Genomic DNA, 23,386 nt, shown 5'->3' with positions numbered 1-23,386 from the left:
AAAAATAAAGACATTTTCGGAGTTCCCGTCCTGGCACAGTAGAAACAAATCCGACTAGGAACCATGAGGTTGTGGGTTCGATCCCCGGCCTTGCTCAGTGGATTAAGGATCCAGTTGTTGCTGTGAGCTGTGGTATAGGTCACAGATGCAGCTCGGATCTGGCATTGCTGTGGCTGTGGTGCAGGCCAACAGCTGTACCTCTGACTGGACCCCTAGCCTGGGAAGCTCCATATGCCACAGGTGTGGCCCTAAAAAGACGAAAAAATAAAAATTAAAAATTAAAAACTAAAAATTAAAATTAAAATAAAAAAAGACATTTTCATATAAAATAAAACTGAATTTGTCAACCACAGACCTGTACTACAAAAAAATGCTTAAGGAAGAAAAATGGAGTATCAGATCTACAGGAAGAGAGCACACAGGTATGAGGAAATATGTGGGTAACTGTATTCATTTTCTATTGCTGCTATAACAAATTACTGTAAATTTAGTGGCTTCCAACAACTCAGATTTATTATCTTACAATTCTGTACAGAAGAAATCCAACACAGATTTTACTAGACTGAAATCAAGGTGTTGACAGAGCTGCACTCCTTCCAGGAGGCTCTAGGAGAAAATCCATTTCCTTGCCTCTTCCAGTTTTCAGAGCTGCCCACTTTCTTTTGCCCCTTCCCCCATCTTCAAATCCAGCAACAGCAGGTTGAGCTGTTCCAAAACTGAGTCACTCTGACTTCTTCTTCTGTTCCCTTCTCCACTTTTAAGAACACTGATGGTTACTTTGGGCTCTCTTGGATAATTCAGGATAATCTCCTTGGTAAAAAGTCAACTGATTAACAATCCTAATTCCATCTGAAACCTTATTTCCCCTTTTCCATCTAATGTAAAATATTTACGAGTTATGGAGATTAAGATGTAGATGTATCCAGCGGGCTATTTTCTGCCAACCACATTAACTATAAAACTTTGTTCCTCTTTTCTTGATTTCTTTTAAAAACAAGGTACCGTTTTAGCAAAGATGGTAACATTATAATGTGGGGCTAAAAACATGCAAAAATAAGATATACAATAGGAGTTCCCATTGTGGCGCAGGGGAAACGAATCTGATAGCATCCATGAAGAATGTGGGTTCGATCCCTGACCTCACTCAATGGGTTAGGGATCTGGCATTGCTATGAGCTGTGGTGTAGATCGCAGATGTGGCTGGGATCTCGCATTGCTGTGGCTGTGGTATAGGCTGACAGCTGTAGTTCTGATTTGACCCTTAGCCTGGGAACTTCCATATGCTGCAGGTGAGGTCCTAAAAAGCAAAATAAATAAATAAATAAAATATATGACAATAGCACATAGGACAAAGAAGGGATAAGTGGAACTTTATTTTTTCAAAATTTCTAAATTTTAATAAAATTTTACATTAATTTTGAACAGATTGTGATAAATTAAGGAACCATATGGTAAGTCATTAAAAAATGATAAATAAAATAAAAAGAAGTATAGGTAAGAGATCAAGATAAAAAGTAAAATGGAATACTAAAAAATATTCTATTAACACAAAATACAATAGGAAAGGAGGAACAAAGCTACAAAAAATAGATGCAATAAATAAGAGCAATATGGCAGCCCAAAATCCCCAATTATAATAACAGCATTTACTTTAAGTATCCTAAACATTCAATTTAGAAGTTAAGGATGGCCAGATTGGATCAAAAAAAAAAAAAAAAAAAAAAGACCAAATATTACTGCGTATAAGAGATGGGCTTTAAACATAAAGACATACTTAGGCCTAAAGTAAAAATGTTAATACAACCATGCAAATAGTGAGCACGAAGAAAGCATACACACAAACACACACACAAGGGTGTGGGTGTAATGGACATAGAGGAAGGAATATTACCAGAATAAAGAGGATATTTCATAATGATAAAAAGGTCAATTTATCAAGGAGAAAAACAACAAAAAATTTCATAGGATGTGTACCAAATACCAGAGTTTCAAGTTATTTTACTTGAAGCACTTGAAGCAAAAACTGACAGAACTAAAAGGTCAAACAGACAAATCCACAATCATTATTGGAAATTTTAACAACCCTCTCTCAATGACTGACTGAAAAGCAGACAAAGAAATCAATAAAGACAATGACCATTTGAACAACCCTGTCATTAACTAGATCTACTTGACTTTTATAGAGTACATCCAATGACTGAGAATGATTCAAGTCCACCAGATCATTCATCATTAAAGACTATATGCTAGCTGTTAAGGCAGATCTCAATAAATTTCAAATGACTGAAATCCTAGATTTCTTTTAAACCAAAACATAATTAAATTAGAAATTAATGCTAATTAGATATGTAGAAAATCCCTACATATTTGGGAATTAAATAACAAGACTAAAAAATTTCAAGGTTTTTTTTTTTTTCAGTAATGTGAAATTTCAGGTGAAATTAGCAATTTTGAACTACATGATAGTGAAAACAATACATCAAAATAAATGAAATGTAGTTAAAGCAGGCTTAGTGGGTGATTTATAACTTTATACTTAGATTAAAATTATTTTAAATGACCAGAGTGAGCTTGCTACCAAAAAACCTGACAAAAATACTATAAGAAAATTATAAACCAGAATTTCTCATGAACATAGGGGAAAAAAAACTTAACAAATAATATCTAATGGAATCCAGCAATAATTAGAAAGGATAATATATCAGGATTGCAAGGGCCTTATCCCAAGGATACAAGGATATAACATTCAAACTGGAATCAATGCAATTCCTCCACTAACAGAATAAAGACTAAAACCCATGTACGATCATCTCAGATGCAGAAAAAACTAAAACAAAATTCAAAACTCTTTCATGATTTAAAAAGGAAACCTCTTAAACAAGGAGTAGAAGTCTTCCTCAGTTGTACAACTAGCATCATACTTAATATGACACAGTGAATGCTTTCTCTTTAAGAAAGAGAACAAGCCAAGGATGTCTACACTTTCTTAACAATTCCACTCACCACTGTAATTCAACGCTATCCTGGAAAATCTAGCCAGCACATTTAAGAGAAAAATAGAAATAAAAGGCAAAAAGATTAGGAATAAAAGAAAGCTGTTCCTTTTCACAGACAAAATGACTGTAATGGTAGAAAATCCTAAGAAATTAAAAAAAAAAAAAGCATCTAAAACTAGTAAGTCAATTTAACAAAGTTGTAGGGTGGCAAGATAAAATATCACTATTAAAAAAATGGGGGTTTCGGAGTTCCTGTCATGGTGCAGTGGAAACGAATCCAACTAGCAACCATGAGGTTGTGGGTTTGATCCCTGGCCTTGCTCAGTGGGTTAAGGATCTGGCACTGTCATGAGCTCTGATGTAGGACACAGACCTGGCTCGGATCTGGCATTGCTGTGGCTGTGGTATAGGACAGCAGCTGTAGCTCCGATTAAACCCCTAGCCTGGGAACCTCCATATGCCATAGGTGCGGCCCTAAAAAGCCAAAAAAAAAGGGGGGGGGGGGCATTTCTATATACTTAGAAATAATTTGAAAATAATATTTTACAATGTGCAGTTCAATAGCATTAAAAATATTACATATTTAGATTAAATTTAACAAAATAAGTATAATAATTGTACTGGAAACCTAGAAATACTACTAAAGGAAATTAAATACACATATATGGATAAGACATTAATTTTCTCAAAATTGCTCTATAGATTCAACATAATGCTTAATATAAAGCCTATAGTCTTTTTTTGTGGGTTGGGGATGTAGCAAAAACTAAAAGGCTGATTCAAAAATTTACAGAGAACTGCAAAGGACCTATAATAGCTAAAATAACCTTGACAAACAACAAGGACAAAGTTGGAAAATTTACACTTCATGATTCAAGTCTTACTGTAAAGCTAAAGCAACCAAGACAACATGGTAGATTAGGAACAGAAAAACAAATCAATGAAACAAGATTGGCCCATATATATATATAGCATATTGATTTATAACAAAAGCCCCAAGGCATTCAATGAAGACAGTCTTTTGAACAAATGCGACTGGAAAACCACCTGGGGAAAAAACCTCCCAACATCTACCTCTATCTCATGTACTGAATGGATCACAGACCTAAATATAAAAGCAAAGTCAGAGTTCCCGTCGTGGCGCAGTGGTTAACGAATTGGACTAGGAACCATGAGGTTGCAGGTTCGATCCCTGCCCTTGCTCAGTGGGTTAACAATCCGGCATTGCTGTGAGCTGAGGTGTAGGTTGCAGATGCGGCTCGGATCCCGATCCCGCATTGCTGTGGCTCTGGCGTAGGCCGGTGGCTGCAGCCCCAATTAGACCCCTAGCCTGGGAACCTCCATATTTTCCCAAGAAATGGCAAAAAGACAAAAAAAAAAAAAAAAGCAAAGACTATACAGTTGCTAGAAGATATGAGAATATCTTTGTGACCTTGGGGTAGGCAAATATTCCTTAAGATGCAAAAAAGCCTTAACAGAGAAAAAATAATACAGTAGTCTTCATCAAAATTTAAAATGGCTGCTCACCAAAAGCAATGTTAAGGAAAAACCAAACCACAGCCAAGAAGAAAGTATTCATAATATCATAATAAACATATCTGAAAAAGAACTTATATCCAGAACATATAAAGAGCTCCACAAATAGGAGTTCCTGTCAAGCTGCAGTGGAAACAAATTTGACTAGGAACCATGAGGTTGCCAGTTTGATCCCTGGCCTCACTCAGTGGGTTAAGGATCTGACATTGCCCAGAGCTGTGGTGTAGGTCACAGAGGCAGCTCAGATCCCGTGTTGCTGTGACTCTGGCGTAGGTCTGATGAGACCCCCAGCCTGGGAACCTCCACATGCTGTGGGTGCGGCCCTGAAAAAAAAGCAAAAAATAAAAAAAGTACTCCATAAATAAATGACAGACAATGTACAATGGGCCAAACTTGAACACTTTATATATATATATATATTATATATATATATATATTTTTTTTTTTGTCTTTTTGCCTTTTCTAGGGCTGCTCCCACAGTATATGGAGGTTCCCAGGCTAGGGGTCTAATCGGAGCTGTAGCTGCAGGCCTTACGCTAGAGCCACAGCAATGCAGGATCCAAGCCATGTCTGAAACCTATACCACAGCTCGCGGCAACCCTGGATCATTAACCCACAGAGCAAGGCCAGGGATTGAACCTGCACCTCATGGTTCCTAGTCAGATTCATTAACTACTGAGCCATGATGGGAACTCCTAAACTTGAACACTTTAAAAAAAAATTTTTTTTTTAATTTTTTGCCTGCGCCTACGACATGCAGAAATTCCCAGGCCAGGGATTGAACCTGCACCCCAGCAGTGACCCATGCCACTATAGTGACAATGCTGGATCCTTAGCATGCTGAGCCGCAGGGGAACTCTGAACACTTTTTAAATGAACACATATGAATAACCAATATGCACAGGAAAACGTAGTTAACATTATTAGTCATCAAGGAAATGCTAATTAAACCACAATAGGGACCACTTCAAGCTGACTAGACCAACCAAAATGAACAAGACAGACAAAACCAAAGGCAAGAATAGGGCAGAAGTGAATGTCATACATTGCTAGTGGTAGTACAAAATGATCCAACCTCTCTAGAAATCGTGTTGGTAGTTTCTTAAAAAATTAAATATGGTTAGACATACCCTCTAACCTAGCAATGCCGCTCAGATATTTACCCTCAAGGCAAAAGATAATACAGTCCACAGATACACTTACATGGAATGCCTGTAGCTTTCTCACATAATAACAAAAACTGGAAACAATCCAAACATCCATCAAGAGGAGAATGGATAAACAAACTGTGGTGTAGTCATACAATGGGCTAAAGAAGCCAGATTTTAAGAGATCATATATTGTATAATTACATTTATATGAAGTTCAGTAACAGACCAAAACTAATCTATGATGACAGAAATCAAGAGTTATTGCCTGTGGGGAATGGAGAGTGAAGAGAAGGAGTATGGAGGAACTTTGTAAATGGTGCATCTTGATTGGCATGTTGGATACCCTATGTATACACTGGTCAAAATGTATACACTTCTACCCCAAGGGTGAGAGCAATTTCACTACATGTCAATTTCACCTCAAATTACCTCAATTAAAAACCAGTCCTCAGGCTGTTAAATGAATCTCAGATCACTCAATTAAAAATTATTAAATCCGGGGGAGTTCCCGTCATGGCGCAGTGGTTAACGAATCCGACTAGGAACCATGAGGTTGCGGGTTCGATCCCTGCCCTTGCTCAGTGGGTTAACGATCTGGCATTGCCGTGAGCTGTGGTGTAGGTTGCAGACACGGCTCAGATCCCTCATTGCTGTGGCTCTGGCAAAGGCCGACGGCTACAGCTCCGATTAGACCCCTAGTCGGGGAACCTCCATATGCCGAGGGAGCGGCCCAAGAAATGGCAAAAAGAGAAAAAAAAAAAAAGATTAAATCCATAGTCCCATCTATAATATTTGCCCAATAATATAACTGAATTATAGGACCACAGTACTCAACAACTTCGGATTATTCTAGTTACCAATTTTATCTATAAATGAATTGCTCCATTTATTTACTCTTGCCTCCAGAAGTGTGTTCTGACTTTTCAAATCTGTATATAGGATTTTTCCTATTTTACTCTTCCTTTTATTTATTAAATGAAATTTACCATTAGCATTTAATTGAATTTAGAGTGCTTTAGAAATAATTAGAAAAAAATGAATGTTGTCTTTAAGATCCAACATCCACCAAAACTTGTATATAACAAGTCCCTTATATAAGAAGATTCTACATGGAAAGGTAAAAGTGTAGTTGCAAAAGATTTACCTGTGACTATGCTGGGACGAAATCTTGGTGTTCTGTGCCTTTCGGTTAAACTGTCTATAATAAAGACTTGATTCTCCCAGATCTAAAACACTCTTTACTAATGGAGTCAGGGAGAGGTGGTATCTAAGAAAAAGGAAACATTTGGAGTTCCCGTCGTGGTGCAGTGGTTAACAAATCCGACTAGGAACCATGAGGTTGCCTGTTCGATCCCTGGCCTTGCTCAGTGGGTTAAGGATCCAGCGTTGCTGTGACCTGTGGTGTAGGTCGCAGACGCGGCTCAGATCCCGAGTTGCTGTGGCCCTGGTGTAGGCCAGTGGCTGCAGCTCCAATTAGACCCTAGCCTGGGAACCTCCATGTGCCACAGGAGCGGCCCTAGAAAAGGCCAAAAAAAAAAAAAAAAAGAAAGAAAGAAAAAGGAAACATTTGATTTTTATTGATCGATTGATTCATTTTTAGGGTCACACCCAAGGCATATGGATGTGCCCAGGCTAGGTGTCAAACTGCCGGCCTATGCCACAGCCACAGCAATGCCAGATCCGAGCCATGTCTGCAACCTATACCACAGCTCATGGTAACACTGGATCCTTAACCCACTGAGCAGGGACAGGATTCAAACCTGCATCCTCATGGATACTAGTTGAGTTTGTTACCATTGAGCCACAATGGGAACTCCTGGAAACATTTTATGAATTCCTGATTTAAAATGAACAGTTTAATTCGATTCCACAACGAAAATATTATACCGTAAATCCATATGGGTGTACAGCATTTAGTGACTACTTGTAAATTTTCTATTAGAAAAGAAACAGGCATCATTCATTACAATGTACTACTACTAATAACGTACACATTTTGGGTTAACTTCTCATTAGAAAGCAAGCACCTAAGACTGAGAAGAGTTATGGGGTGGGCCTCTGGGGTCCCCTCCAGGCCTCTATTAAACTGAGCTGGCCCCCTTCCACCCAGCTCCCTCAGACCTCCCACCTACCTTCAGAGCCTGCCTCCACATCCCCTCCCAGGCCTCCTCCCACCGCCCTACCTGAGACACCATCCCTCCTTCCAGCAAGAGGCAACACCAGACACCTAACCACCCAGGATCATAAAGGGACAGGGAGTCAGTCCCAATTTACTTGACAAGGTATGTTCTGGGACGAGACATGGGTGTGGGAAGTCTAACTTTGACAGAGAAAAAAAAAATTTTTTTTTAAGTATGAACTTTATCAATTCAAAAGAAAATTAACGTGGGGGACAGGCAACCTCAGCATCAGGGGGTAACTGTGCTCACGTGGCACTGCCTAGCAACAGAAGGAACAGGCCAATCCCAACACTAGGGGGTAATGAAACACTCACTACCTACTGCTCACAAATGGTAATTTGATGGGAAGATATTCACATCTGGTTCAATCTGGAAGAAGACTTCAGAGGATTCTGCAGACTCAAATTGAGAGAAGCAGCAGGTATTTCACCAAGAGCCAGGCTCCAGAACAAAGGAGACTATTCCTATTTATTCAGTTGAATGTATGCTTTTGCTTAAAAGCAAAACTAAACACAATTTTGAAAGCTTTGTTTTTTCCGACATTTTGCTTGGTATGTGCTCCAACTTCTGCTGCTTTAGTTGATGAGAGTCACAAATATGAGTAGGTAAATATGACAAACAATGGGATAGTCATGGTTGAACTAAATTACTTTACAAGACCTCAAAGAAACAGCCCAATTTGCCCTAGAATCCGCATGCTACTGAAAGCTCAGTGTTTTTGAATCAAGGCATAAAAAGAAAGCACGTACGAGCGAGATCTGTGTCTGGATCGTCTGTTGTTGGGGTCAGCCTGGCTTTTTTCCTTTTGTCTCCTTAATACAGCTTCCCACTGAGGCGCTGAATCAACCATATCATTCTCCTGCCGTATTCTGAAAAGACCATTTATATCAAGTTAACATCCAGACGTGTGAGGCTTTGTTTATCAGTTCATGTTAAAGTTGCTTTTAAAAGTTATTAAAAAGTTATTAAATGAGCTATTTACAAATTAGGAAGCAATGAAAGGTTATTTATGAAGATCCAATTTTATTATAATCCTTCAAAGCTAAGAACGTATTAACCATATTAATATACCCATAAGTAGGTAAGTATATAATAATTATACATAAACAGGTGAATATATATTGGTTATTTTCAGACTTCATCCCCAGCTTAAAATTTTCTGTAAAAAGACATGTGTCAAGCAAAAACTCATTTAGAACATATTTAGGTTTGGACTAAAGAAGCAATCATGTCTGTTAAACAATCTTAAATCAAGAAACGAAATCATTCTGTAAAAAAACATACTAAGTAAAACAGCAATGAATCCCTTTACTTTGTAATGCCCTTAAAAATTCACACAAATTGTCGAAAGTTTTCATGCACAGTAAGTGCCAGGATACAATTCCCATTTATCCAAATATAAAACTGGAAATACACAAAGTTAAATATGGTGGCCTAATGCATATGGAGCTGAGCAAGCACAGAGCATTCCGATTACGGCGTTCACATGCTTAAGAAGGAATGAAGGTTGAGCATTCAGTGTGGCCAGGGGCCAGGCAGGGCATGTAAATGAGGGAAAGGGAAAGGGGGGGGGGTGTTTTCAGGCAGTTGTCATGTGAGATCACCTGACAGCGTTACCAAATCCTCTGAGTTTTAAAAGATAATCTGCAAGTCTGGATTTTTTTTTTTTTAATGAACTCTTCTATTTTTCAAGTAATGGCAACCCATTATGAATGTTAAGATACTGTAAGGACCTAGCAAAACCCATCCACGGAGCACACTCAGCCTGCAGAAGTCTTGGACTTCTGCTGGTTCAAGTCTTTCTAAAAAAGAGGGTGAGGTATTGCTGGGGAGAGAGGAGGAACCAAGTAGTGAATACAAGCAAGTGCTTAATTAATGTGGAGATAAGGTCTGGCATGCACTGCAATGATGCTGTGAGGCCAAGAGTATTCCTTGCAAAAAATCAAACACCTGTTATTTGCATCTTAAACTTTGAATTTATGTAAATTCTTGAGGAAGCTGCCCCAGGGAGTTTCTTTCACACTGCCGCTCCCAGGGCATGAGAGAGCAGCATGCAACTGCACAGTAATCATCTCAGTACTGTGACTGCATGAGCGGAACTGCTTCAAAACAAAAACAAAAAGCGCAGACCAGTTTGGGTCATTTCTCCGGCTGAAGAGAGGTCTTATGATTGCCCTGTTACAGCACTTAGTACAGACTGTGGGGTGGATTTCTGGATTTGCTTATCATGCAAATCAGTAGACAGGTGACAAATATTCATTTCACATACACTTAACCAGAGACAATGGAAAGCAAATTTGAGTTTTAAAAAGAAGTAGCTCCTGAGGAAGAAGCTATTTAAAGCTCTCTAGGTTAAAAAGGAATTGTGTTCAGTAAAAAATCATCTGTAACACATTCAAGTCTTTGAACTATATATATATTTCCTCACTAAGGCTTTCATTTCAGATAGAATATAATCTGAACATTAACAGAATACAGTCACGGTATTTTTCACAAATTCAAGAACATAGTTTCCTCTCTCATGACATGTGCAGAGGAAATGAAAATTGAACATATACAGCTGTGAATCTGAATGTTAGAAAGAGCTGAAGAAAAATATGAGAAGGTATATGACTTGGGGTCATAATTATTACTCATGCTTTGAAACACGCATTCACATTTGAAAGTGCCCTGTGTGTATACATACACAGAGAGGTATATGTATTTTCATAACAAGAACCTACACCTTCAAGCCATTCCGTGTATCCTGTGATAACCAGTGACACAACAGGTCTGCTGGAGAACTGTCCTGGACACTCCAAGGACTAAGGGATCCACCGTTAGGAAGAGACCATGAATGGGAAGGTGTCAGGCTGGCAAGGAGCTACCTCCCCTCCCAGAAGAACCCACAGCTTGCATCGCCCAGCGAAAGACAGAAACCCTTGGGTCCTCCTGACTCCTAAACCTACAGTCTTTTTTCTCCAAATTTAATTTAGTTTTTATTTTACATTGGCACATACCTGATTTACACTGTTGTGTTAATTTCAGGTGTACAGCAAAGTGAATCAGTCATACATACACATTATTTTTTAGATTTTACATTCATTCTTTTTTAAGATTACACATTCTTTTTTTTTTTTTTTTCCTTTTAGGGCTGCACCTGCAGCATATGGAGGTTCCCAGGCTAGGGGTTGAATCAGAGCTACAGCTGCTGGCCTAGGTCTCAGCCACAGCAGTGCCAAATCCGAGCCATGCCTGAGACCTACACCACAGCTCGTGGCAACGCCAGATCCTTATCCCAATGAGCGAGGCCAGGGATCAAACCTGCAACCTCATGGTTCCTAGTCGGATTCTTTTCCACTGTGCCACAACAGGAACTCCCACATTCATTCTTTTTCAGATTCTTTTCCCATATAGGTTATCACACGGAATACTGAGTAGAGTATTCTGTGCTATACAATAGCACAAGGGTTTCTGTGCTATACAATAAGTCCTTGTTGGTTATTTATTTTATATATAGTAGCCTAGAGTCTTTTGAACTGTAGCTTCCATTCTGAACTAAACTGCTCCATAGTTTATAGACAGGACTACATTTCATAATGTTAAATTTTTTAAATTTTTTTTTAACAAGTCAGCACTTTAAAAATTTTTTGAGAGGTCAAGCATACTAACAACAGTGAGACCTAAGGCAAACACATTTTTCCAAGAGGGACGTTTTCTAGACATTTAGAAGGAAGCACAATTAGCATATGCTCATTTTCTTCTGTTGTGGAATCTAGTTGGTTATCTTCACACTCAGTTCACTGTGATAACAAAAATTAAAACTCCTGAGACATGAGCACAGAGATTTCATGGACCTTGCTAGTTATAAGAACTAAACCAGAAACAATTTCAGACTATGGCATGTACCTTTATTTTCCCAATCAAAAAGTCTAAAGTGAGGGCAGTGAAACCCTCACTTTAATATCAGTTAAGGAGTTCCCATCATGGTGCAGTGGAAACGAATGTGACTAGGAACCATGAGGTTGTGGGTTTGAACCCTAGCCTCGCTCAGTGGGTTAAGGATCCGGCCTTGCCTTGAGCTGTGGCGCAGGTCACAGATGTGGTTCGGATCCCGCGTTACTGTGGCTCTGGCGTAGGCCAGTGGCCACAGCTCTGATTCGACCCCTAGCTTGGGAACCCCCATATGCCTCAGGTGTGGCCCTAAAAAGACAGAAAGACAAAAATAAATAAATAAATAATAATATCGGTTAATATCCTTTGGACTCACGTGTTCCAAAGACAGATGCCCTCTACTGGTGAGATTATTTCATTAATATTCTAACAAGGTGCATTAAAAATGTAACGCTCATTGGAGAGTCACAACAGAAGCCCATTTTCCTGAGTAATGGGTGGTGTCGATGCCTTAGTCTGTAATGAAGTTTGAAATTACACCCTTACAAAAGGCTTCTGGTTAATGGGACCTCATTACAAGAATGAAAGTGTCATTTCTCCCATCACTGAACTGCTCTGGAAAATACAGATGCTACACAGAAAGGAAAAATCCTAGCCCTCAAGGCAAGAATATTGTTAACGCTCAGTCCCTAAGAGGCAGGAGCTAACTATTTTGTTTATGCATGAGTAACTAAAGAAATATTTAAATGTAAAGGACATCTCCTATACTGATTCTGCCTTATAAGTCTTGTTTCTCTCTAGGTGGAGGACACATCAAGTGCTGGTTTTTGCTCCTTTCCTGCTGTATCTTAATTTTAATGTAGGGAATTACATTATGAGGGAATAAAAACACTGTAAGCATTGTATTAATACAAAGTCAAAATGTCTTATATGACAGATGTCATGACAATCTTAAAGTGGAGAAAAAGAATCCTGTTGTAATGTTCTCTGAGGATGTATTCATTTTCAAATGTTACATTTTAGTTGAACCTGAAAAATGCAGTTACTTTCCTGTATCCTTCAATGTAATAACTCTACCTTTGTCATATTTTGTCTATTTCCTCATGTACAATTGAGGAGAGTTAACAGCGGGGCTAAGAAGCCTTACTCTCAGAAGGCTTTTGTTTTGTCATTAATGTATACGGGGAAAGCACTGCTCTAGAATAGAGCATTTTCCAATAACTTTTCAGAATAAGAGAATTCTCATCTATTTCCTCCATGTCTCACCAAACCTCAGCACCCTACTTTGCCAGACTCTGTGCAATTTAGATTTTAACAGCATCTGACACTTAATTAAAGTTTGCAAGAGGTTTTGAAGGTGAAATGCTATATAATCGTTTGATAACAATAATGAAGATAATGGCTGTTCCTAGACTCTTTTTTCCAATCTTCCCAATTATAGTTCTGCCTCCTCTGCAAAATTCTTCACATTATCAAATGAATTCCTACAAAAATCCCTGCAGGTTTTTACTTTGTCCTTTACCTTTACCAGGCCAGTTTTGCTCCTTTACATCAGTTCTCAATTCATTTCTCATTCACCACGTTTAACACGGAACCTGAGAAATCTTAGAGAGCAAGTGTACAATAGAGCTGCAAGATGACACGAGCAGTAAGTACCCATTGCCTAGTTCTGCCTCTGTCATTACCTGACTCAGAGAACCTGGGAAAAATCCTTCACCTTCTTTGGTAGGTCTGATGCTTCATCTACTACTGAACTGTGCTTTATTTCCAAGCCAGGCATACACTCGGAAACAAACTCTTCAGCTATAGCACAACTTCCCAGAAAATTGCTTCACATGGCCATGCCATCGCTAATATTAAAGCTGCAGGTCCCAACTGATTGTGGACTTGTGTTTCTCATCAACTGCTCTCATTTTTGGATCATCCACTATAAACCAATATAAACCAATCTTCATCTTCATTTTTTTTTCAGTAGTTTTTCTTCCCAAGGGAAATTTATGCTAGTTCCAGGCATCTGTCGACATATTCCCCAAAGACCAGCAAGCACAAAATTCATTTGCTTTTCCCACCTTCCCCCAACATCAATAAATTATTCTTATTTGTTCTTCAAGGTGCTTCTAGCTTTTCCACTTACTCCTTATGCTCTCCCTGCTACAATGGGCCGCTTTTGGTGCAATTTTCCTCCCAGCTCTCCTTCTGTGTTCATAATAGTTCAACCTGCTTGGCTCTCAGTCGTTATCTGACAGCACTCCTCAGGGGCTGCAGCGCTGCACCCCACAGTCATCTCTGTCAACTTGGATTAGGCTCTGCAATCTCTACATCACCCACATCCAACATCTAAATCTTAATACGACTTATCAGGGTGGAAATCCGAAACCCGCGCCATCTGTAGCTGGTGAACATCGTTTCCATTGGCTTTGCATGAGCTACCCTCTCCGTACTGGCAATTTTCACCCTGTTTGCAGCCACTACACTTTCATGGGGACAGGGACAGGGCAGTAGGGAATGCTTGCAGGGCAGCAGTTACTTTCAGGCCTTGGAGAAGAAACGCCCCTTGGTTTAAGTGTGCCACCATCTAACACACTTTTTGTTCCCAGGGCAGAGGAACAAAAATGTTTCATCACTCTAACAGCAACAAAACCCTTCCCAAACCGTGATCTACGCCTGGCTCAGACGTAGCGTCCCAATTAGCTGCAGTGCCACAGAGGACAGTCTCTGCACCGCCCCCTTCCCCTTTTAAAGAAAAATAACATGAAAGACCTTGTGCATCACTTTTAAAATACTTACAATGATTTTAATCCATTATTGAGATACAGATTCGAAATGACATCTTAAAGGCAGGGAGAAACTCCAACATTCGTGGCAGAACACATTCATGTTAGAAACACTGACTTCTTTGTTGTTAAAGGGATCTGGGCCCTGTTTTACAGCTACAACAGGGACATGAGAGAACACTGAGCGGCACTGAACAGTCTCATTAACCGAATAGAACCTGCCCATGAGGGGGCACCTTGCACATCTCAAAGTACATCCATTGCCTCTCATCTTCACAAACCTCATGAGGTAGGCAGGGCAGGTATTACTCCACTTTGCATGAGAGAAAACTGAAACTCAGAGGGCGAAGGGCCGGCTCCTAGAAACAGAGATCTTCAAAGCAGGGACAAATCCATCAGGCCCAGTCCCTCATCCTTTGTTCTGCACTCATTTCACCCACACACCTGCACACATGTCCACACACATCACCTCATATACATAACTCATGTGATTAGAATGCAAACGTCCCAGAATAAAATTTGGGAAAGGTCCAAATGGTCCCCTGTTGCCAATTTATTCTAGTCCTGCTCTTACCCCCCAGCTTCTCTCATTTCTCTGACTCTTTTAATCCTCACCAGACTCAGGAGTCACTTCCACTTTTATACTTATGCAAAAAACACCAGGCTAGTTCTCTGCCTCACTGCTCCCCACCTCCTCCAAATCTCCCACTTCAAATCCTAAAAGCCTAGCAACACATCAAAGCTAATGACTGAGTAATCCACAGATCCTCCCCGGTGAATTCTCCAAGGGGTGGTGATTTTCATCAACAGTACAAAGGATATTGTGCAGACCAGGTCCTTTGAATGGGAAGGATATTTTATGAAGCTCAAGGTATCGGCAGGGAAAGCTGATTTATGAGAGGCTTCGCTCTGACAAGTCTACTTCCTAGGCAGGTCCTCCTTCAACATACACCGTGGGCAGGCAAGTCCAGAGCGTGGCCCAGGGGCTCAAACCCATAGAGCCAAGCTGACTGACCCTTCTGATCTTAGATACAAGCTTCAAAATTCTAATGAGTGAAAAAACGAAGGCAGTCCAATATTCACATAGATCATTAACTTCACACTGCTTTGAACTTGGTAGGTTCTCAAGCTGATGAATTTAATTGAACCAATTTTGTCAGGAATCGGGATAGCAAAGTAAGTAGTCCTACCAGTGAACTGCAACACCAATTTCATTTCCCAGCATCAGTCTAACTTTCACTATTAAGATCATAATGATCACTTCGTAATGTTTTGGAAGTGAGACACCCCCTTAAGAATCTGCTAAAATGTACAGACCCTATCACCAGAAAATCAGACACTTGGAAACATACAGGATCTTACAGAGAATTTCTTGGTGTTATGAGGCCCCTAAAACCCGGCTACGAATCAGAGGCTAAGAATGCTTGGTCTGAAAATGCAGGTGTACAAAGTTAGGGAAAGTGGGAAAATGGAAGACAAAGTTAAAAGAAGGGTAAAAGGCCAGAAAGGGGGGTGGAGGAGAGGTGGGGACAGCCAGAGAAGAGGTAGTGACTCCGAAATTAGGTGTCAAAAGGTTCATATCTCTCTCTCCCCACAGTGCTATCATTTCTTAAATTTCCTTCTGTCTTTACAGTAACTCATTCAAGAAAATAGATCAGGTAGTAGACACTTCATTTGAGGGATGAGAAAACTAAAATTTAAATTGGTTAACTGAGTTGCCCAAGGTCAAATAGAAGGACACGGCAGAACCAAAACCCCGACCCACACCCTTGGGTTGTTCAGACATCACTGGCTCTTAAAGAGAGACAGAAGTCAGAAAAGACAGGAAAGAAAAAGCGGGAGAGAAGTTAAGAAAAGAAAAGGTAACTGGGTGACGTGATCTGAGAAAGTAAAAGGGGACAAAGGAAGAGAGATGAAGATGGTGAAAGAGGCTGCGGAGAAAATAGGACTTTATGACATCTTAGATGTTACAACAAGAAACTGTGCTCCAACTTCTAGCTGGTGATACAAAGGGAAGAAAAAACTATTTTCTCAAACCTCAAAACCTAGAGACCTGGAGTACACATATTATGAAAACTTCTTTTTAAAGTCCCCGTTGTGGGGAGTTCCCGTCGTGCCGCAGTGGTTAACGAATCTGACTAGGAACCATGAGGTTGTGGGTTCAGTCCCTGTCCTTGCTCAGTGGGTTAATGATCTGGTGTTGCTGTGAGCTTGGTGTAGGTTGCAGATGCAGCTCGGATCCCATGTTGCTGTGGCTCTGGTGTAGGCTGGCGGCTTGGGCTCCGATTAGACCCCTAGCCTGGGAACCTCTCATATGCCATGGGAGCGGCCCAAGAAATGGCAAAAAAATAAAAAATAAAATAAAATAAAATAAAGTCCCCGTTGTGGCTCAGTGGTAATGAACCCATGAGGACTAGGGTTTGATGCCTGGCCTCACTCAGTGGGTTAAGGATCCTCCTGTGCTGCCATGAACTGTGATGTAGGTTGCAGGCGTGGCTGGGTTCTGGCGTGGCTGTGTGGCTGTAGTGCAGGCCGGCAGCTGCAGGTGCAATTCCACCCTTAGCCTGGGAACTTCCATATGCCATGAGGGCAGCCCAAAAAAGCAAAAAAAAAAAAAAAAAGAAGAAGAAGAAAGAAAGAAAGAAAGAAAACAATTTGTTTAGAAATTCCCTAAATAAAGGAGGCTGAAGCCTCTGGTGTTGTCAGAAACTTCTGTGGAATGAAACCCTGCAGGTAAAGCACAGGCCCCACCCACCTGGCCTCATTAGTTCTAGGCCAAAGCTATTGGAGGGGGTGCTTATCAACAGTTGTATTTCTCTACAGTTGCATCTAAACAACAATCCTTGTGTCTAATATTAGTCTTCCAGAATTGGTGTGGATTACAATTTTTTTTGGGGGGGGCAGTTATGATTTTTTTCTTCAAGGTTGTTAAAAGCCACAACTACTGCTTTGGATAAAGGTGTTTGGTAAACACTGTCTAATTAAGTTTTGTTTGTCCTCACACACAATGAGAAAGATTTAAATTTTTATCCATGGAAACAGCCAAGCAGCTTAAATTCCAACAGGTAGACATTGTGAAAGGACAATATTTACACAGATACACAGAGTGGTCCCAAGCCTAACAGGAGAGACTTACGTAGGTTAAACAAATAAACAAGAACAACAAAAACCACCACCACCACCACCAAAGAGCAGCAAGAAGAAGTGGCATAGGGAACAACTTCCCAAAGACCACAGAGTCTCCAGAAAGTGAACCACTGGACTCTATCCAGAGTTTCACTGCACGCATCATGGGCTTCAAAACAGTATTTGAAAAGCAAATGCGCCAGTCGCTGTCCCTCTGCCCCAGGGCACAGTTCCCCCAGGGAGACAGGAAAGCGGGATGCGTCAGGTACAGGCTCTGGTTTCCAAAGTGAGGAGGTGTCCTGGGCTGAACGTAGAGACCTTGCTGGCAGGAAGGAGAACATCAGTACATTCAAGGTTCCTTCTGGCCCTTCTAGGGTTCCCAGAGTCCTTCAACAAAAGCACAAAGGAAGCTGCTGAGAGCAGGGCTCTCACAGGCCAACCAAGATAAGGAAGGACACGTGAGCTTGATGAGATTCATCCTCGGCCCCCTACAAAGAGTCTTCTGTACAAGGAGGAAGTCAGATGCCATGAGACAACTCTTCATTACAGACACAAGACATCTTGAGACCATTAGCAAGGCCGCAGTATAAATATTCAGACCCATGGGTCCTGAGGTGGAGTGAGTGGGTTCTGGCAAATTTTTAAAAGCTGACACTGATAATGGGATGGTGGGGTTGTCGGCAGCATTGCTTAAGAGGTACATGGCACCCAGGGGTGGTGTCACATGTTGCCCTATCTTTCTCTGCACCCTGTACTTATACTAGGATTTTCAGGGGTGGAGCCTGGCACTGGAAGACATATTTCTTCCTCTGCCCATGAAGAGCTAGACTCTAGACCTCACAAAGTACATTAGCACGTAAATATTCAGAACTGCTGTCCTCCTAAAATACACTACTTATACAATCCAAAGAGAACCAGTCTCAAAAATTGTTCACGGAATTGGGGCAGGAGGGACTCCTGAGGGAGAAAGCCCACAAGGAATTCTGGAGTTGGTGCCACTAGATCAGTAATGAGATACTGAAGAGTCTGCTGGCAGACTTTAAATAGTGTTTCATTTTAACAGCAAATGTCACCATGAGCACGCTGGGCCTTAAAAGATACTGTTTTGAAATAGGCTACCTTGTGAGAAGCTGAGAATAGAGCATTTCTGAGCACAACTTAGAACACACCAAGCAAAACAGAAATATGTTTGTTACGATACTGGCTTGATCAGTAAGTACAAAAGTGGGGGTTGGTTGGTTGTTTTGCTTTGTTTTGTGTTGTTTGTGCAGAAATACTGAATCTTAGAGCAGGAAGAGGGTACCCCTGGGGCACTACCCTCCATACTTCAGTTTTCACAGGTGAAGAAACTGAAATCATTTCCTTGAGAAAGGTGTCCTAACACACTGAGATCTCACCTCCATCTACCATGATGCTAACCCCTAAGAAAGCACCACAAAAAAGCTTTCCTAAGAAAATGGTCCACTCTTACCATGCTGTCTGGGCTGTTATGACACAGGCTTTGTACATAGAGAGGGAGGCTGATTCAGTGTGTGCCAGGCACAAGGGCTCTGAGCACTAAAGATGGACCTTGGAGATTATCATGTCCAGCTTCCTCATTTTACAGAGGAGAAAAAGATGACCCAGAAAAATACAGCAGCCAAACCGGAGTCCAGACCAGGTGAGAATGCATTTCCCAGCCATGGTACTCCTGACATTTTTTGGACCAGATATTTCTTTGCTGTGGAGGATAGTCCTGTGGACTGCAGGAGGTTTAGCAGCATGCCAAGCCAGTCACAACCCCACCTGCAACCCAAAACTGCGATAACCAAAAGTATTCCCAAACACTGAGTCCTCAGGGACAGAAGGAAGGCAAAACTGTTCCCACTGAGCACCAGAGAGGTAGAAACTGGCATAACCAGTCACCAAGTCCTTCTCTTTCCCAATCTATTACTCTTTCACCATGTGATAACTTGTTTTCACATAAATATTTCAGAACTAGAAAGAAGTGATTAATACATTAAGTCATCACCAATACAGATTAATGTCAAATGAAGTTATTAATAAGCTTTGAAGAATAAGCCTTAAAGATATGAACTAACTGCATTTACCACCTAGCTGTGTGTGCCTGGCACAAGCACAAACACACATGTACATGTACATGTACATAAGGCTCCAACTACACACTATGAGGGTCTCGTTTATTGGCTGGGCAAAGGAGAGTGATGTCATATTAAAAAATACTTCAAGGAGAAATCCCTCTACAAATGGTAAAATATCTTATAACCCTTAGACAAATTCATACATGTTGTACCTAAATTATACAGATCATCTTCTTTTTTTTTTATTAAACAAGACAGGAAAACTCACTGTCAAATTATTTAATCATCTTGTTACAAAGATAAACTCAGTTCAAAGAGCTGAGGTTCCCTAAAACAGAGTGTTAAAACCCAGGCAGGGGGGTTCCTGTCATGGCTCAGTGGGTTAAGAACATGACCAGTATCCATAAGGATGCAGGTTTGATCCCTGGTCACACTCGGTGGGTTAAGGATGTGCCGCTGTCATGAGCTGTGGTATAGGTTGCAGATGTGGCTTGGCTCTTGCATTGCTGTGGCTCTGGTGTAGGCTAACAGCTGCATCTCTGATTTGACCCCTAGCCTGGGAGTTTCCATATGCTGCCTGTATGGCCCTAAAAAGACAAAAACAAACAAACAAAAAAACCACAACAAAAACGAGGCAGATTCCTTCTTAAACACAGATGAGAAAAATCAGGTGAAAAAAATTCATAGGATACACAGCTTCTGCTTTCAGAGTTCCAGTTAACTACAATATTCCAATATTACCTGTTTCTCTTTTTTCGGTGTTCTCTATTAGAATTTTCTGATTCACTGCCACTGCTTGTGTTACATCGTGAGCGTGACCTGAAAACAAAATAAGAAAAAAAATCCACATTAATGACAAATGAAAAATTTCAGAAAGGTTCACGTTCATTCTTTGAAATTAATTTTGCACTAAAATTATGAATCCAAATAAGCAGTTCTCTTAGGCCTCTCCCAGGCAGCATTTCTCAGTTCAGCCAGGCATCTGAATATCTACAGAAATGTGAAAGCAGATTAAAGCAAGTATCACCGTGCTCCCAGCAAGGACCACAAAATCAAGTACTTCCAGTAGAACTCTGATGTGGAAAAGCCAAAAGCCCTTGGAGGTGGGGGATGGGGGGACTAAATATGGACACAAAGTCCTGTCAAACCCCTACCTCCATGGAGACAGGTAGAGTTTATTTCCCCTCCTCTTGCATTTGTGCTGGCCTTGCAACTGATTTTTACCAACAGAAAGAGGTATAAGGAATACTGTGCCAGTTCTAGGACTCCCTCCTAACAAGGCTGGTAGCTTCTGCTTCCTCCCGGCCACCCAGATTAGTCTGCAGCAGAGACCATGGAAAGAGGCCTCCAGCCATTGCGCCAGAGATGAGCTAGACTAGCTAACAAACTGCCTGTTCAATCAACAGAATTATACACTATATATTTGGTGGTTGTTGCATGAAACCACCAAGTGTTGGGTGGTTTTAATGTAGCAAGAGATAACTGAGACAGCTCCTCTAAAACACAAAGCCACAGATAAAAAAAAAAGAAAGAAAAACTCCTGAGGGTATTACTGAATGGATGAGTTAGAACCAGCTGAGGTCAAAACTGCTATCTGAAAAATCTTTTAAAATTATAATACTCTTTTTTTTTTGTCTTTTCACCTTTTCTAGGGCCGCTCCTGCGGCATATGGAGATTCCCAGGCTAGGGGTCGAATTGGAGCTGTAGCTGCCGGCCTATGCCAGAGCCACAGCAACGTGCAATCCGAGCTGTGTCTGCGACCTACCCCACAGTTCATGGCAATGCTGGATCTTTAACCCACAGAGCAAGGCCAGGGACCGAACCCACAACCTCATGGTTCCTAGTCAGATTCGTTAACCACCGTGCCACAACAGGAACTCCAAAATTATAATACTCTTAAAGCAGCCACCAATAAAACAAAAAATTTTCCCTACCCTTCCTCAAGTCTAAGCTGTACTAATAAGCCTTCCTCTCTCTCCCTCGGCCCTCCTTTCATTTTGGTTCTTTTTTACCTCCTCCTTTGCTTTAGATCGGAGTCTTCACCACTGTTATGGGCTTTCCTACGGAAAACAGATAAATGAAGACATTAAGGAGAATATAAAATCATCAGTTGGCTAAGGACAGCACGCCGAAATGTTTCACTTCGGTAAATGTATATCTCTACGTAGTCATCCATTCACCTAAAGTTTTAGTTGCACATACACGCCCAGCCCAACAATAGAAACATAATACCAACTGGCCTCCCAAAGTCAGCAATCCAGAAGGGCCCACAAACAGTCCATAAATAACAATGCACAAGTTCTGTTCATCCTGTGACGGGGTTCATCTGTAGTTCCTAGGTCTGCAACTGAAACCTGATAAAGCCTGCCAACCCTAACCTGCCTTACTTGTTTTCAGTTGATTTTAAACCAAACACCCACTGGAGTTCCCATTGTGGTGCAGTGGAAACAAATCTGACCAGTATCCATGAAGGTGTGGGTTCCATCCCTGGCCTCGCTCAGTGGGTGAAGGACCTGGCACTGCCGTGAGCTGTGGTGTAGGTCTCAGACGCTGCTCAGATCTGGCGTGGCTGTGGCTGTGGTGTAGGCTGGCAGCTGTAGCTCCAATTCAACCCCTAGCCTGGGAACTTCCATATGCCATGGGTGTGGCCCTCAAAAGCAAAAAATAAATAAAATAAAATAAACACCCTTATACATAACAACTCTAATGTATGGGTCACTATAGTAACCACTGTTTAAGTGGTTTTTCAAGTATTTGGAGTTAGTTCTTGCTCAATTCAGATCTACTGAGACTACTGACCATTCAACTGGGCCTGTGCGAGTGTCTGATGGATGACCTTTTGACGTCAGAGAGCCAAAACTCCACCCCCAGAACCTGATAACCACTGTTTTCTGAACATGCCTCCTCTGAAGAGCCAAGAAGCTCAACCATGCTTGCATAGGCCACTGATTAGCTCACTTTTATTACCTCCAATCACCTTTCTCCACGGCTGACTACCCTATCTCTTTATGAGATAAATGTCCCTACACCCTCTCCTCAGAGAGGCAGATGTGAAGTTTGTTCTCCATGACCCTGCTTGGCTGTCTTGCATGAATGAATGCTGTCTCTGTTGGAAACCTTGGTGCCTCAGGGTTTGGCTTGCTCCAAGTTGGGTAAACGACCTGATTAGGTAAAACACCCCACCCATCCAAGTTCTGCCAGAATCTGACTTTAGCTCTCACCTGAATGCCTTTTCCAGGCCTCCATGTCCTTTGCTACCATCTCTAATGACCTCTTCACTGCAGCTCAGCAACCCACATCATGGTCACACTTGAGACTCCATCATCTGTAACCACCTCCAGACACTTTGCTCGCTAACCACAATCTCCTCTCTTTCCTGAATACCACTGTCTATTTACCTTCAATCAGGTTCAATGGGGCACCCTGGTTAAATATGTGGGCTCTGTAGCCCTGAATGTGAATCCCATCTCATCTGGTGATAAGCTGTGTGACTGAAACAAATTACCTCTCTACTGAGCCTCAGTTTTTTGTTTTTGGTTTTGGTTTTTCAGTGTCGTACCCGCAGCATATGGAAGTTCCCAGGCTAGGGGTCAAATCGGAGATACAGCTGCCAGTCTAAACACAGTTACAGCAACATAGGATCCCAGCTGCATCTGCAACCTATACCA

The 23,386-nt window shown here is 41.1% G+C and overlaps 1 protein-coding gene across 3 annotated transcripts in view; it reads right to left on the bottom strand.

The window, feature by feature from the left end:
- Nucleotides 1-23,386, bottom strand: part of EPB41L4A (erythrocyte membrane protein band 4.1 like 4A) — a 264,522-nt gene that overhangs the window by 17,882 nt on the left and 223,254 nt on the right. For all 3 annotated transcript variants that reach the window (XM_047778430.1, XM_047778432.1, XM_047778431.1), the window contains 3 exons: nt 21,731-21,778; nt 20,459-20,536; nt 8,613-8,732 (listed from right to left, as the gene is read on the bottom strand). In XM_047778430.1, coding sequence (XP_047634386.1) covers nt 8,613-8,732; nt 20,459-20,536; nt 21,731-21,778 — 246 coding nt within the window. The remainder of the gene's footprint in view (nt 1-8,612; nt 8,733-20,458; nt 20,537-21,730; nt 21,779-23,386) is intronic.

Source organism: Phacochoerus africanus, chromosome 4 (genome assembly GCF_016906955.1).
Source record: "Phacochoerus africanus isolate WHEZ1 chromosome 4, ROS_Pafr_v1, whole genome shotgun sequence".
In the NCBI taxonomy this organism is placed as follows: domain Eukaryota; kingdom Metazoa; phylum Chordata; class Mammalia; order Artiodactyla; family Suidae; genus Phacochoerus; species Phacochoerus africanus.
The sequence above is the reverse complement of the archived record's forward strand: the minus strand, read 5'-3'. Positions and strand labels throughout refer to the sequence as shown.